The sequence below is a fragment of the Eretmochelys imbricata genome, chromosome 4 (assembly GCF_965152235.1).
Source record: "Eretmochelys imbricata isolate rEreImb1 chromosome 4, rEreImb1.hap1, whole genome shotgun sequence".
Taxonomy (NCBI): Eukaryota; Metazoa; Chordata; order Testudines; family Cheloniidae; genus Eretmochelys; species Eretmochelys imbricata.
In genome coordinates this window covers 91,704,313-91,719,197 of record NC_135575.1, presented here as the reverse complement: position 1 = coordinate 91,719,197, position 14,885 = coordinate 91,704,313, and the positions used below count along the sequence as shown (strand labels likewise).

The 14,885-nt window shown below is 40.9% G+C and overlaps 1 protein-coding gene across 1 annotated transcript in view; it reads left to right on the top strand.

Moving 5' to 3' along the window:
• Positions 1-5,250: 5,250 nt before the first annotated feature.
• Positions 5,251-14,885, top strand: part of CRACD (capping protein inhibiting regulator of actin dynamics) — a 42,956-nt gene continuing 33,321 nt past the window's right edge. The window contains exons 1-2 of the mRNA XM_077815598.1: positions 5,251-5,370; positions 10,499-10,663. Coding sequence (XP_077671724.1) covers positions 5,251-5,370; positions 10,499-10,663 — 285 coding nt within the window. The remainder of the gene's footprint in view (positions 5,371-10,498; positions 10,664-14,885) is intronic.

The following is a 14,885-nucleotide window of genomic DNA, read 5'->3' as shown; positions in this document are numbered from 1 at the left end:
AGTTTTTCTTTCTTGTGAAAATTATAAAATATAAGACCATAAGACATAGAAGCTGAAAAATGTGTTTTTAGTTTTATTAAAAACCTCAACATTCCTCTTAGTCACCAAAGGAAAATAATTGCATTGTATTTTCAGAGATCTGAGGAGACAAGGAGTGTGTGGCAATGAAAACCCAAAAAAGAGAGAGAGTGAAAATGAACTTTGTTTTGATCAATAAGTTGGTTAGTCTCTAAGGTGCCACAAGTACTCCTTTTCTTTTTGACTTTGAAAAGCTACCTACTGGAAGTAAAAATGAAACAGTATTCCATGCCGCTACTGATCTTTGAAGAGAACTTGTTTTAAGAATTCCCTAAAAGTGCTTCGTATTTGACGACATCACATCTGTAATTCAGTTAATCCAGTCGGCTTTCTACAAATGAGTTAGCTCATGAGTCAATTATTTTCAGTACAAATAGGCTCTGAAGTGTCATCATCAACTCAGTATTACCAACTGAAGTGTTAATAAATTGCTGCTATGGCTCTCCCAAGTTTTCTGGAGGCGGTATTGCGGAACAGACTGATGCCTCTAAATGTGGTCAGGATTGTCCAGGCCACAGATTCCACTATAGAAGGCCATTCTGGCATGCCTTTTAGCTGAGGGGAAGGAGGGTTTTCTGAAATGTAATCTATAGAGGCATGTTGAGAGGAGGGTTTAGGTTTTTGTTTTTTGTACAATGACCGTTGAGCAAATCTTCACAGACAAGAATAGTAGTGGTAGTGAATGAAACACAATTATACCTCTTATACCACATCTTAAAAATATCTAGTCTTTCTGAAGAAAGAACATGATAGGAAAACAAAATGAAAGAGGAACTTTTATAATATGATCTATTGAACATGCAGTTGGAAGGCTTTGAAAAGCACTGTGAGTTGAAAGTGAGTAAAACCTAGGCCCTTTCTGTACAGTTCAAACAACCTTAGACACAGTTTACTTTCATTTATGGAAAACCAGGTTATACTAATGTATATAGTTGTTCTACCCAAGTAGAAATTTAGGCCAGGACACAGTTTTTTAACCTGATTATACCATGGTTGGTCCTGGGGCCAGACAAACTGTATTTAAACCATGCTTAGACTGCAGTTCAGACATGAAAAGTGGCTCTACAGAAATGGCGTTTAGGGGTTCCATGTTGTATTGTGTTCCAGTAATTTGGAGCTTGTTCATCTTACAAATTAAAAAAATATAATAAAATCTAAGCATCAGCCCTTCAAATTCAATCTGCACTCTGAGAATCAAATTGGGCTCTTCCCTTCTCATGTGTCCACATCTGTAATTGATGATTTTGCAGGCTCCCAAAAAAGATCAGTGCAAACCATTGTCTTCAAGTATAGCCCTAAATTAAACTTGTACAAATGTATGGAAAGCTGATGGTTTTGCACAGCTGTAACTGAGAGATCAACATTGCTTAATTGTTATCTGACTCGCAGCTAAAGCAAGGTACATATACAAATCCTGATTCTGAAAACACCCTTTTAGTGCTTGAAATGTTACCATTATCTTTTAATTTGCTGTGTGAATATCCTTAAGATTAACAGGGATGGATTGGGGATAAACATGACCTGCTTTAATTAAAAATGTGGAATCTAAAACTTTTCTCTGGGGAGAGAATGCTGATGAAAAAGAAAATGGAGGAGATACGGTAGGTGGCTGAGAAACAAAGTCAATGGTCACTGAATGATGCTGATATTAGAAAAACGTGGGTGGGGGCGTATTAAAGCACAGTATATGGTCTGGATGTGTCCTTCATCCAGCACTCATCTCAATTGACAAGAGTAAATACTAAATGAAAGTGCCCATTAGCCCTGCTTTGAGCAATGCTGTCCATGTTACCCTTAGCTGCTTCACATTAGATTTGTGAAAAGGATGGTGGTTTCTGTTTGTCATGTTTCATGTGCACAGTTTCTTTGGTTATGGATTGTGTGAGCCCATGAACTGCCTCCCCGTGTTTTCAGTTCAAACAAGTCTAAATTAGTCATAGGGGAAATTCAGTCAACACTACCAAATTTCTCTGGGTTTCATATCAAAAACATCTAGTATCATGTGGCTTCAGAAGTTGGCCCAACTGGGTCCAGACTTTTTCTACAGCACAGGTTCTCAAATTATGGTCCATGGACCACTTGGTGGTGGTCTGCAGAAAGACACCAAGTGCTAGCTTGCTGAGGCTCTCTCTAGGGAAGTGTGGTTCTGCAGCACTCTCTTGTTCCTTGATGCAATATCAGACATTCAAAGAAGGGTTGCATTTGTTTGTTTGTTTGTTTTTAAATGTAATAGATTTTCTGCTACAGATTTGTAAACTGAGATGCATGTACCTTTATTAGGTAAACAGGTAAAGGCCATGGAATTTTTTTTATCTAATACGTGCATAGCGTAAATGAACTGTTGTATTTGTTTCCTGGGTGAAAGTGTTATGAAATATTGAACTGCTCTACATTCGATTGATTATTTCAAATGCAATGTGCTGTTCAAAAATTCATTTTTCATAAAAATATGAGTTGCTTCAGTTTTGATTTGTCTACATGGGGGGAAACAGTTTAATGAGTTGGGCTCCCCCACTGCCCCAAAAAGCTTTATTAATGATTTATTGGGTTTTAAAATAATCTGTATATATATATTTTTAAAACCCTTTGCATTTTGCCTGTAAGAAATTTTAATATGACAACTGATATGAACAGAAAATAGTGGTAGTTGGTTATTAGTAAATCTTTATTTTAGTTTTTAAAATATAAGGATTGTGCCCATGGAGTTAAGCAATGATATTGGGCTACATTAAATACATTCCCAGCAAACTTTCTCAGCAGCTGAATATGACTTTTTTGAAAACTTAAAAACCATTACAAAGCATTGCGGGTGGAGGAGTTGGTGGGAACAGCTCATTTAATATTTTATATTATATAACGTAAAGGGTTTTTTATTTGTGTTTTACTCTAGAAACACCAGGACTGTCAATTCTGGTCTTCGCTGGTTTTCCTGGAAGACTTGTTGAAGTTTTCAGAATATGCATATTTTTTGCCTTTACACCTTAATTCAAAGGAACAGGATGGTTGGATGTTTTAACAAAAACATCTTTTCTCCAAAATGTCAATTCCTTTTTGAAGTTGTAAACAGTCAGGCTATTTTTCCACGCTTGGCTCTTGTGATATCTTAATTTTACTAGTTTTCCACTTGCCATAAAATATTCCAAGCTAGTCATGGTATGAATTTCTAATGTTAAAAAAACTTCTTTAAAAAGTCATGTTTTCTTTATGCATTGTAAAGAAGCAAATAAGGACACTTTTTATTTTTTTTAATCACCTTTCTTGTGGATTGAGGAGACATGGAATTAACTTGTTAGCAACATGATGTTCCCTTGGATACCATCTCTGTGTAAATCCACATGTTTCTGTGGTATTTAGCAGTGACATAAGAGAGTTTTCCAGTATGTGTTACTAATCCAAGTGGCGTGGAATTGTATAGAAGCTGCTACTCTCTAGTACAAGCATTTGATGACTTAACTAGTGATTGTATCATCTTTTGTATCAAAGCAATCCTACATTGGTGCTCATATGTAAGAGGCTTCTGGCCATTCAGACAATTGACTTCAGCAATGCAGTTCTTTAGAAGTAGGCAAGTAGAATACATTGACGTCCTCTCTCTGTGTTACAGAAAGTGATGTCGTTATGTGAGGCTAACTTTTCTCATTGTATACAATTCTAGTTGCCAAGCTAGTACATGAAGGCAGACTTTTTAAATATGCTGTTTGGTATACCACAGCCACAGAGCAGTCAGAGGGAAATAAGAAATTGGCATAATCTTCTCTATCACAGTTCACATCCATCATCATCATCATCATCAAACTTAGTGTGTACCCTTATAGCAATATTCACATTCCAGGTTTTTCATGAACATTAATTTAACTTCTCAACATTCCTGTATTATCCCAAGTTTACAGATGGAAAAAACGGAAGTATAGAGGCTAAGTGATTTTCCCGAGATCACAGAAGCAATCCTCACCAGAGCCAGGATTAGAATTAAGAACCACCGAATTTCTAGTTCCCTGTTGAAATCACTAGACCTCTCCCTCTTCATTGTGTAACAATCCACCTTGCTCCTCCCTTTCTGGATCCTGCCTTGAGATAGAATTTGGAGTTTGCAATGTCCATGAAATCTTATTTTCACAAGTGCTCAATGAGATTGCTCAGTCACATGAATGATCCAGCCAGAGGTAGGGACAAATTGGCAGCTTTGCATGAAGATTGGCTTTGGTTATGCTATGGGTGGGTTTACTTCCCTTGAATTTTGCTTCAAGTTTCTGGTTCAGGCAAATGAAAAACTCAAACTAAAACTCAATTGATATCACCATGGTTCACCTAGTTTTGCATTTAACCCCACCTGCCAACCCTTGCCCAAAAAACAAAAGAAGCAAACAAAACCCCTACAGCTTTTGTGTGGTTATATGTGAAATTATAAATTAATACTATGCCCACACTTCCTTGGGAGGCCTGGAAACTTTTTGATACATGTAACAAAACCAGGTGAGTTTCATAAGGTTAGAGTTTTTATTATGAGCATGAGGCCTGTCTCCAATTTCAACAGGTCTCTTCGGAAACAAAAGACACCTGTAGACAAAAAATCTATCTCATGGACCACCCCATTTCAGACTAGGGCAGGAAGAATGTTCTTTTCAAGTATGAATTATTTTTCCTTTCAATCAAAACTGCTTGTGCTTTACAAAATATTACTAATCACTTCTGATAAAGTTAATTTCTTTCTTTTAGGGTCAGTGTGTACACATGAGGAAAAAACTTCCCAGTTTTATTTCTTGGTCTTTTCTTCTTGACCAAATTGTTCATGTGACAATGTTCAATACCCAAAGAAATATCATTAAGTAGCATTTAATATATAAAATAGAATGTGTGCATTTAAAAAATAAAATAAAATAAAATCCTACCAAAACAACCACTCTACTCTGCACACAGTTCTCCCTCTGGGCAGTGGATGAGAGCGAATGAACCACATGTGACAGATGTCAGACAAGTTGCTTAATGTACTACTGCAGGCCACTCAGATACTACAGTGATGAGGATAGTATAAATTCTAGGTAGAATAAAACAGAGACAAGGATATAGGTCAGGGGAGTTACTGTAAGAATGAACTGCAGAAATCATTTGGGGTATCTTTATAAAATTAAGTACTGTGTATATGAATTGCATTTCAGGTCCTCCGACTATACTATGGGCACTCGAGCCTTTTCCCATGACAGTATTTTTATACCTGATGGGCAAGCAGAGAGTGAGCAGGCAGTCCAAGCAATGTCACAGGACAAAATCCTAGGCAAAGTCAAAACCCTTCAGGTAAGAAGGAACAAGCATGTGACTATGCAGTTGTAAATGTTAAAAACAAAATGTTTTTTTCATCATGTGCCATAGCATGCTAAGCATGTAAGAAGACCAGTCACTTCCCTGAAGAACTTAGGGGCAGATCCTCAGCTGGTGTAAATTGGCATCGCTGCAGTGGAGCTATGATAATTTACACCAGCCGTGGATCTGCCTTTACAACCTATGGCCCCAATCCTGTAAGTAAATATGTGCGCCCTGCAGCCATGTGGTGTTCCATTAAAGTGTACGGGGGGAGGGGACTTCATATGGATGTATGTGTTGACCCCCTTGGATCAGCCTGCGTGGTCGGGGCCTAAGTAAACAACAGAGGAGAATAATGGAATACAAGACAAAGATTTCCTTTGTGTTTTTTCTTGTCATTTAAATATTTTTTTCTCTTTTGCCCTCACATATTTCCCCATTAATTTTTGTTAGTCCTTGCCTTTTAGTCACTTAACTCATGTCCATTGGTTTCTTGATTACCAGTTTGTTTGTATGCTTTCCCATTGTTTTTCAAATGCATTAGACTTTTTGCATGATGTAGAAATAGTCAATCCCCAAAGGTCTTACTTTTCATTTGCCTTCCATTTTTGTCCTTGAAGTTCTAAATGCATACAAAACAAGGCTCTTGAGGAACCTTCCCACTGCTCTTTCCCCAGTCCACCTGCATTTCAGATACATTTAGTCTTCAAAATAAATTAATACATAAATGCCTTCCTTCTTAAATAAAACCATACCCTGCTGTTAAGAAATTACTTACCAGCCCTCCTTTCATGCCTGGCTTCCATGATTCCTGTCCCATTAATGCACTAATTAATTTTGTGCTCTGTAATATACTTGAAAGATTTGCTCCATATTCCTAATTGGACTTTGGAAGAGCTGAAGAAGAGATACCTTTCAAAAATTCATCTGTTTTTACAGTGGGCACAGGACATGTTGGGGCAGGACTTTGAGAGCTTGTCAGTGTTGTGTAACTGCCCACTCACAGGGGTTGAATTGGAGGGTGGGGGGAAATTAATTGTATTCCTCTAAACTCTGCTCACAAACCAAACTGTGCCCACTTGAGATGCCAAAATGAGATACCAGACAGGATAATAGCTGGAAAGTTCTTCATGGTCAAGTAACTGGCTTCTTTTGCAAAAAGAAAAGGAGTACTTGTGGCACCTTAGAGACTAACCAATTTATTCAGTTTATTTATTTAACCTTAGTCTCTAAGGTGCCACAAGTACTCCTTTTCTTTTTGCGAATACAGACTAACATGGCTGCTACTCTGAAACCTGGCTTCTTTTGGACTTCTTTCATGTTTCAAGGAGTTGGTAGGTGTGCTTCTTAGAAGCAAGCATTAACAATTCCCATTAATAGTGGGTATAGTTTTTCTTCACTGGCTTTCATCAGCCAGGAGAGGCATGGATCTCTTAATGTTAATTCAAAATACATTGTTGCATTGAGAAGAGAATAGTCTTCAAAAGCAATGCATGAGGATACTTACAAATGGCAGGTAGCTTTTAGAATTAGGTAGCCAGAAAACATAGAGATACAGGAAATTTGGAATCATTCTAAACATATCTCAGGGGACTATTATATATGCAGTCTTTCAGATTCTGCCCTTGGTTCAACAGGAAAATATTATAAACTAGTAAAGGGAACATAATATTTTCCTTGTCTGCATCTCACTTTCAGATGACAAAGTAATAATGAGCTGTTTGGGATTTTGACATTTAGCGGTCAACATCAGCTCTTGGAGATTAAAACGTTGAAAAAAAATTGGCCAGTGGAAAGTTATTAATAGAGTTTATTCAATTAAAATAAATGTATTTAAAAATGCTAAGAGTAACTACAGAAAAGAGTGTTCTGTGCCCTGAGGAAGCCAGCTACATGCAGAAATGTGGGCATTTGTAGACTTTCAGCCTTCAAACTAATTTTTATAAGTCTGAGTGAATAAATCTTTAATCTTGGGAGTAATTTTGAAAACTGCATATGTGCCACAAAGTACAAATGTTCTACCTCCTGGGAATATCAATAAAATCATAAAAAAAACTCATACATATGGAGAGGCATTTTTTACAGCCCATTTCTCAAACATTCCAGATTACAATAAAATTCTTTAATCTGAACAAATAAAATAGAGCTTTTCTTTTATTGCACATACCATTCTCTACAATAGCTCTATTCATAGGCATCCTCCAGTGTTCACTGCACAGTTTGTACATGTGAAATGTCATAATATGTGTAGAAAAAGGCACCCCATCCATCCCTCTATTCCTCAGCACTGTAATTAGTATATAGTCAGGCACATTTTATAAGCAATAGATCAGTGATTCTCAAATTTTTGTACTGGTGACCCCTTTCACATAGTAAGCCTCTGAGTGCGACCCCCCTTCGTAAATTAAAAACACTTTTTTATATATTTAACACCATTATAAATGTTGGGTTTTGGAGTAACAGCCGTGTTAGTCTGTATTCGCAAAAAGAAAAGGAGGACTTGTGGCACCTTAGAGACTAACCAATTTATTTGAGCATAAGCTTTCGTGAGCTACAGCATCCGATGAAGCGAGCTGTTGCTCACGAAAGCTTATGCTCAAATAAACTGGTTAGTCTCTAAGGTGCCACAAGTCCTCCTTTTCTTTTTATTATAAATGTTGGTTGCAAAGCAGGGTTTGGGGTGGAGGCTGACACCTTGCAACCCCCCGATGTAATAACCTCATGACCCCCAGTTTGAGAACCCCTGCAATAGATCCAGAGAGACAGCAGGCACATTTTCTCACCGCGAGCCAGATTCTGATACCCTTACTCACATTGAATACCTCACTCTGAGAGTCGTCCCACTGGCTCCAGTGGGGCTACTCAGAGCAAGACCACTATCTGTTGTAAGGGTATTGGAGTCTGGCCCTAAATTAAGGGTTCATTTTTAATTTAAGAAAGAAATTACTAAATGAAAATTTAGGTTCTGTGGGTCCTAGATTCACCTAGATCTGAATCTAGGTCCCGATTCAGTTTCCACTATAATCAACGAGAGCTGAGGGCACTCAGCAGCTTACTGGATGGTACCCTCACAGGGCCATTGTTTTGCTCTGCATGTGGAATTGCTGTTTATTTCAGTGCGGGTGTTATAAATCCAAGGTAGAATGCAGACCTAGAGAAGGTAAAGTCTGAAAAGACTGGCACCAACTGACTCCTCTTAAAAGGAGTTTTCTATTGACTTTAGTGGGACCAAATTTCCTTCTGGGTATCTAAGCAGGTGTGACTTTCTGCCATTAACTCGGTCCATTTAATCACACAAGTTATGTTTGATCATCCACTATCAGGATGCAGATGGGCAGCAGCAATACCCGTGCTTACCTGAGTGAGTTGGTGGAGGGACATCAATCCTAGTTCATCAATCTAATGATAGAGAAATTCTCTCTTTCTACACTCCCTCCCCCCCACCATCTGGTTTTGCACTATGGGACATTAATGGCTTCAGTTAATCTGACTAAGATTTAGACACGAATGCAAACTTCTGAATAGTTATGTGAATTGAGATTGACCTTTGTGGTTTACCACTCCTATTAAAAACTGTGTTTCCGTGCCAAGTTCTCACCTAAACCATGCTATTGATTCAGAGCTGAAGTCATGTTTTTACTTTACATAATTGCTACTGTAATCTACATTGTGTCTTTCTTAAATTCAGAGGGGTAAATTCACGGCAGACGTCTGTGCTTGTAATTGACATTCACAGGAAGGGAAGTTACTCACTTGAATCCCTGCCATGAGCATTAACTTGTGGAGATTTTCACAGTGATAGGAGATCCTCTTCGGAGAATTTCCTGTCCTTGAAAGAGAGTAAGAAAATTACCACACGGTCTTATCTCTTTTAACTGGGTGTGGTTCCTGTAAATATTCAGAAAGAAAATCAAATACTAAAACATCCTGTTTCCTATTCATTACTTCTTCTAAATCTCATGCTAAAATATGTTCTCTTTCAAACATTTGATTCTTTTAGGCATACATAACAGAAATTAATTTCTGTACATTAAAGGAGGATCTTATTCTATGATCTCTGTGTAAGCCCAAAGTCATTACTGCCGAAAAGCACCAGTCAGAGGCTCTGTCTCTAGACAGCCATAAAATGCTCCTTGTTTTGTTAACTTTATCCTTGGTCCAATTCAATCTTACTTTATTTATAGGTCTTTCAGAGAGAAGGTTTTAAATCATCTCTGGAAAAGAAACAGGATTAAATGAAAATAAAAAGGGAAATAGAAAAGTAAAAGTTGAATGATGGAAAAGCTACAAAACTCACATTTTCTGTTGACCTATGTGTTACAGTTCTCCTTATGACATTAGTCTCTGCAGAGCCTCAGTGTGGGATTTCTGTGCTCTCTTGTACACGAATAGCCTTGTGGCATGGCAGAAGGGGATCTGCAGTGGGAATACATCTGGTCAAGATTTGCAGAAGTGACTAATGACTTTGGTAATTGAATTTTTGGGAACTCAACCTGAGATACCTTAAAGGGGCCTGATTTTCAGAGGGTAGATGCTCTGCATTCTCTGAAAATCAGGTTCCTTTAATATGCAGTATTGCCGATCCTCAAACATTTAAAAATCATGTCTGGTCCCTCAAATTGTGAGATTTTTTTTTAAAAAAATAATAAATGTAGGGTTCTTTTTATGGCCTTCTGGATTGAGACCTTGGAGGATGCACGTGGGTCATGAATTCAAGATTTTCTCTGCAACCATGAAGCCTAGAAATATACCTTTTTGTTTTTGTTTTAATGAAAGCTTGATTTTGGTGTGTCCACATGACTCCAGAAAACACCAATATTATGAAAGTCATAATAAAACGGCGAATAATAATAATAATAATAATTAATAATAATAAAACAAAGAGTCTTTGTTAACTCTTGATTGAGGAGGACAATAGTTGCTACTGATAATTATGCTTCCTTTTCTCTGCCTTGTTGCGATAGCTGTTGAATCTGGAGTTGGTTTGCCTTTTAGCCCTGGTAATCGGTCTGCGTATTTCAAATTGTTTGCAGAGTATGCAGATTCTATGGGGAGAGAGGGCATGTGCAGTAGAGTCAACTTATTTCATTTGTGACATAAATACATTTTTCTTGTTTTTCAGCAACAGTTGTCCAAGACTATTAAATTTGGACAACTACCACAAATGACCATTTCTGAGAGGACAATGGAGGAGGCAAATGCTAGTTTAGAAGAGGACTTATTACTCAGTAGCCCAATGGAGATTGAGACTCAACAGGACACAGTGCTCTCGGACAGTGATAACAAAGTAAGCATTTTAAATGGACATATTCACTACATCACACTATCATTGAAAGCATAGAACTCATTGGGGCATAGACGCAATGTCCAGTAAGCCAGGGCAGAAGGCTTTTGATGTGCGGACACACACATTTAGTAGGACTTTTCAAATTCTGCACCCTAGACTAATGATAAGTATATGCACTGGGGGGTGATGTACTTGGTGTCCTGGGAGGGAGGCCATGATATTAACTATTCTAAAGGCCCACAGTTAACATCCCACAGAGCAGGTGGCAAACATAGCCTCTCTCTAAAGGTCAGGAAAAGGCTGGTGAGAGAAAGAGAACACTGGATTTCCCAGAGTGGGAAGTTGTGCACAGGTGATGCATAGCAGCCTACAGGGGAAATCCTGTGTGAGAGGGATTGGCGCCAAAGCCAGTTTGCCTGTGGGCCAGTTACAGGACAAATGTCTGTGCTGTGATCAACTCTCTTCAGAAGTCCGCCCCTCACAGATTGGAGTGAGAGCCGGGGTAACCTCCTCTGATGATAGCAGTGTCTACACTGACATGACACAGTGGCACTACTGCACCATTTTAAGTGGAGAAAAACCCAAAGCCAGTGGCAGACTGAAAATAGAACTGGCTGTCTAAAGCTCAGGCCACAGTACCTCCCAAGCCTCGGACATACCGGGCATATGGGGTAGTCTATGGGTACGTTAACACAGCAGCTTGGCATGTGCTTCCCAGCGCGGGCAGACTGACTCACACTAGGGGCTTGTCTACGTTTAAAACCTTACTGCGGCATCATTGCAGCTTTGCCACTGTAGTGCTTCAGTGTAGACTCTACCTACCTTGACAGGAGGGGTTCTCCTATCGGTATAGGCAGGTGGTCACCAGCTGGTAGGTCATGATCGACTGTTCAATCCTGGAGCCTCTGACAGTCGATCACGATCTCCGGCCGCTAAAAGTCCAGCAGCACAGCAGGGATAAGGCAGACTCCCTGCCTGACCTCCCCCTGCACCACTCCTGGAAGTGACCAGCATGTCCCTGCGACCCTTGAGGGGGCGTGTCTGCATGCGCTGCTCCTGCCTGCAGGCACCGCCCCGTCAGCTCCCATTGGCCGGGAACGGGGAGCTGTGTGGGTGATGCCTGCAGGGAGGGGCAGTGCGTGGAGCCACGTTCTCATCCCCAGGGCCACAGGGACATGCTGGCCGCTTCTGGGAGTTGCATGGGCCCGGGCAGGCAGGGAACCAGGAGCCACCCAAGGTAAGCACCGCCCGTCAGGAGCCCACACCCCAATGCCCTCCCTGAGCCCCCTCCTGGAGCCAGCACCCCAAACGCCCTCCCATACCCCAGCCCTGAGTCCCCTCCCCCACCCCAACCCACTGCCCCAGCCCTGATCCCCCTCCCAGAGCCAGCACCCCGTACCCCCTCCTGCACTCCAACCCCCTGCTCCAGCCCTAAGCCCCCTCCCAGAGCCTGCACCCCAAAACCCTCCTGCATTCCAAGCCCCCTCCCAGAGCTTGCACCCCAAAACCCTCCTGCAACCCAGCCCTCTGCCTCATATCCCCTCATGCACCCAAACGCCTTCCCAGAGCTTGCACCCCTCTCCCACATCCCAACCCCCTGCCCCAGCCCAGCAAAAGTGAGTGAGGGTGGGGGAGAAAGAGCGATGGAGGGAGGGGGATGGAGTGAGTGGGGTGGGGCCTCAGGAAAGGGGTGGGGTAGATCCTGGGTTGCCCTTAAATTCAAAAAGTGATCTTGTGTGTAAAAAGGTTGGAGACCACTGGTATAGGTTAGTCCACCTCCCTGAGAACTGGTAGCTAGGTCCATGGCAGAATTCTTCCATCAACCTAGCACTGTCTACACAGGGATTTAGGTCAGCTTAAGGACAGTGCTTGGGGGTGTGGATTTTTCACACCCCAGAGCGACATAGCTATGCTGACTTAATTTTCTAGTGTAGACCAGGCCTAGTTCTTCTGAGCTAACACACTGAAAATAGCAGTGTGGACACAGGCAGTAGCTTGGGCTAGCCCAAGCTACCACCTGTGCTGCCAGCCACGCCGCTCCTTTTAGCATACTAGCTCAAGCAGACGCTATCTATGCTGGGAAGCAGGCTCCCAGCTACTGTGTAGACAGACCCTCTGGGCAGAAGGAAAGCATCTGTTCCCACCTGAGCATTTATCAGTTGTGTTTTTCTGTATATTTAAAACTGTAAACTCCTGGGAGCAGGGACATAATCTCCCTGTGTATTTGGAAGGTACTGTATCTATCCATCTTTAAGAAATGATCATGCTATTAATGGAGAAAATAGCAAATACTGCAGCCTTCCTTCACTACACAAATCCTCAACAAACAGTAGCACTTCCAGATGAGCTAGCACCTTTCTCTGTCAACTTGGAGCACACCGAGTGACATTTGGATCCCTTGCACAATGCCCTAGCAAAGGAGCTTTGTGCAGTGGGTGGTTGAGGAACATAAGAACGGGCCATACTGGGTCAGACCAAAGGTCCATCTAGCCCAGTATCCTGTCTAGCGACAGTGGTCAATGCCAGGTGTCCTGGAGGGAGTGAACCTAACAGGTAATGATCCAGTGATCTCTCTCCTGCCATCCATCTCCACCCTCTGACAAACGGAGGCTAGGGACACCATTCCTTACCCATCCTGGCTAATAGCCATTAATGAACTTAACCTCCATGAATTTATCCAGTTCTCTTTTAAACCCTGTTACAGTCCTAGCCTTCACAACCTCCTCAGGCAAGGAGTTCCACAGGTTGACTGTGCGCTGTGTGAAGAAGAACTTCCTTTTATTTGTTTTAAACCTGCTGCCCATTAATTTCACTTGGTGGCCCCTAGTTCTTATATTATGGGAACAAGTAAATAACCTTTCCTTATTCACTTTCTCCACACCACTCATGATTTTATATACCTCTATCATATCCCCCGTTAGTCTCCTCTTTTCCAAGATGCAAAGTCCTAGCCTCTTTAATCTCTTCTCATATGGGACCCATTCGAAACCCCTAATCATTTTAGTTGCCCTTTTCTGAACCTTTTCTAATGCCAGTATATCTTTTTTGAGATGAGGAGACCACATCTGTACACAGTATTCAAGATGTGGGGGTACCATGGATTTATATAAGGGCAATAAGATATTCTCCGTCTTATTCTCTATCCCTTTTTTAATGATTCCTAACATCCCATTTGCTTTTTTGACTGCCGCTGTACACTGAGTGGATGTCTTCAGAGAACTATCCACGATGACTCCAAGATCTTTCTCCTGATTAGTTGTAGCTAAATTAGCCCCTATCATATTGTATGTATAATTGGGGTTATTTTTTCCAATGTGCATTACTTTACATTTATCCACATTAAATTTCATTTGCCATTTTGTTGCCCAATCGCTTACTTTTGTGAGATCTTTTTGAAGTTCTTCACAGTCTGCTTTGGTCTTAACTATCTTGAGCAGTTTAGTATCATCTGCAAACTTTGCCACCACACTGTTTACCCCTTCTCCAGATAATTTTTGAATAAGTTGAATAGGACTGGTCCTAGGACTGACTCTTGGAGAACACCACTAGTTTCCCCTCTCCATTCTGAAAATTTACTATTTATTCCTACCCTTTGTTCCCTGTCTTTTAACCAGTTCTCAATCCATGAAAGGATCTTCCCTCTTATCCCATGACAACTTAATTTACTTAAGAGCCTTTGGTGAGGGACCTTGTCAAAGGCTTTCTGGAAATCTAAATACACTATGTCCACTGGATTCCCCCTTGTCCATGTGTTTGTTGACCCCTTCAAAGAATCATGGAATCTCTTCCCACTAATTCACAGAGGGATGTAGAGCCTCAATCTGTCCACAAAGCCTTCCTCCTCCCCACCCCCCAGCACTATTGTGGAGTTAAGCTCTGAACTCTGAAGTGTGTTCTGGAGTCTCCTTAATTGATCTCTCAGATTCACGGCTCCCCTGTGCAGCAGAAATGTATTGTTTCCACTGTATTTGTATCCTCCAGGGCTGTACAGGAGGTAGGGTTTGTGTGTCTCTCAGTATTTTCCTATCTGACCCATGGGTTCCCTGCAAAAAGATTTGTCTATCCACCTCCCATCCTACATCCCTACCCTTGCAGTAGGATGTTTGAATAGAGCTTGAGGGCCAGATTGTGTTTTTAAGTCACAGCCCTTCCTGGAGGGAGGTTCAGAGGAATTATGTTGCAGCCTGAGGAGGAATTTGGGTTGTCTCAGCCAGAATTCTTC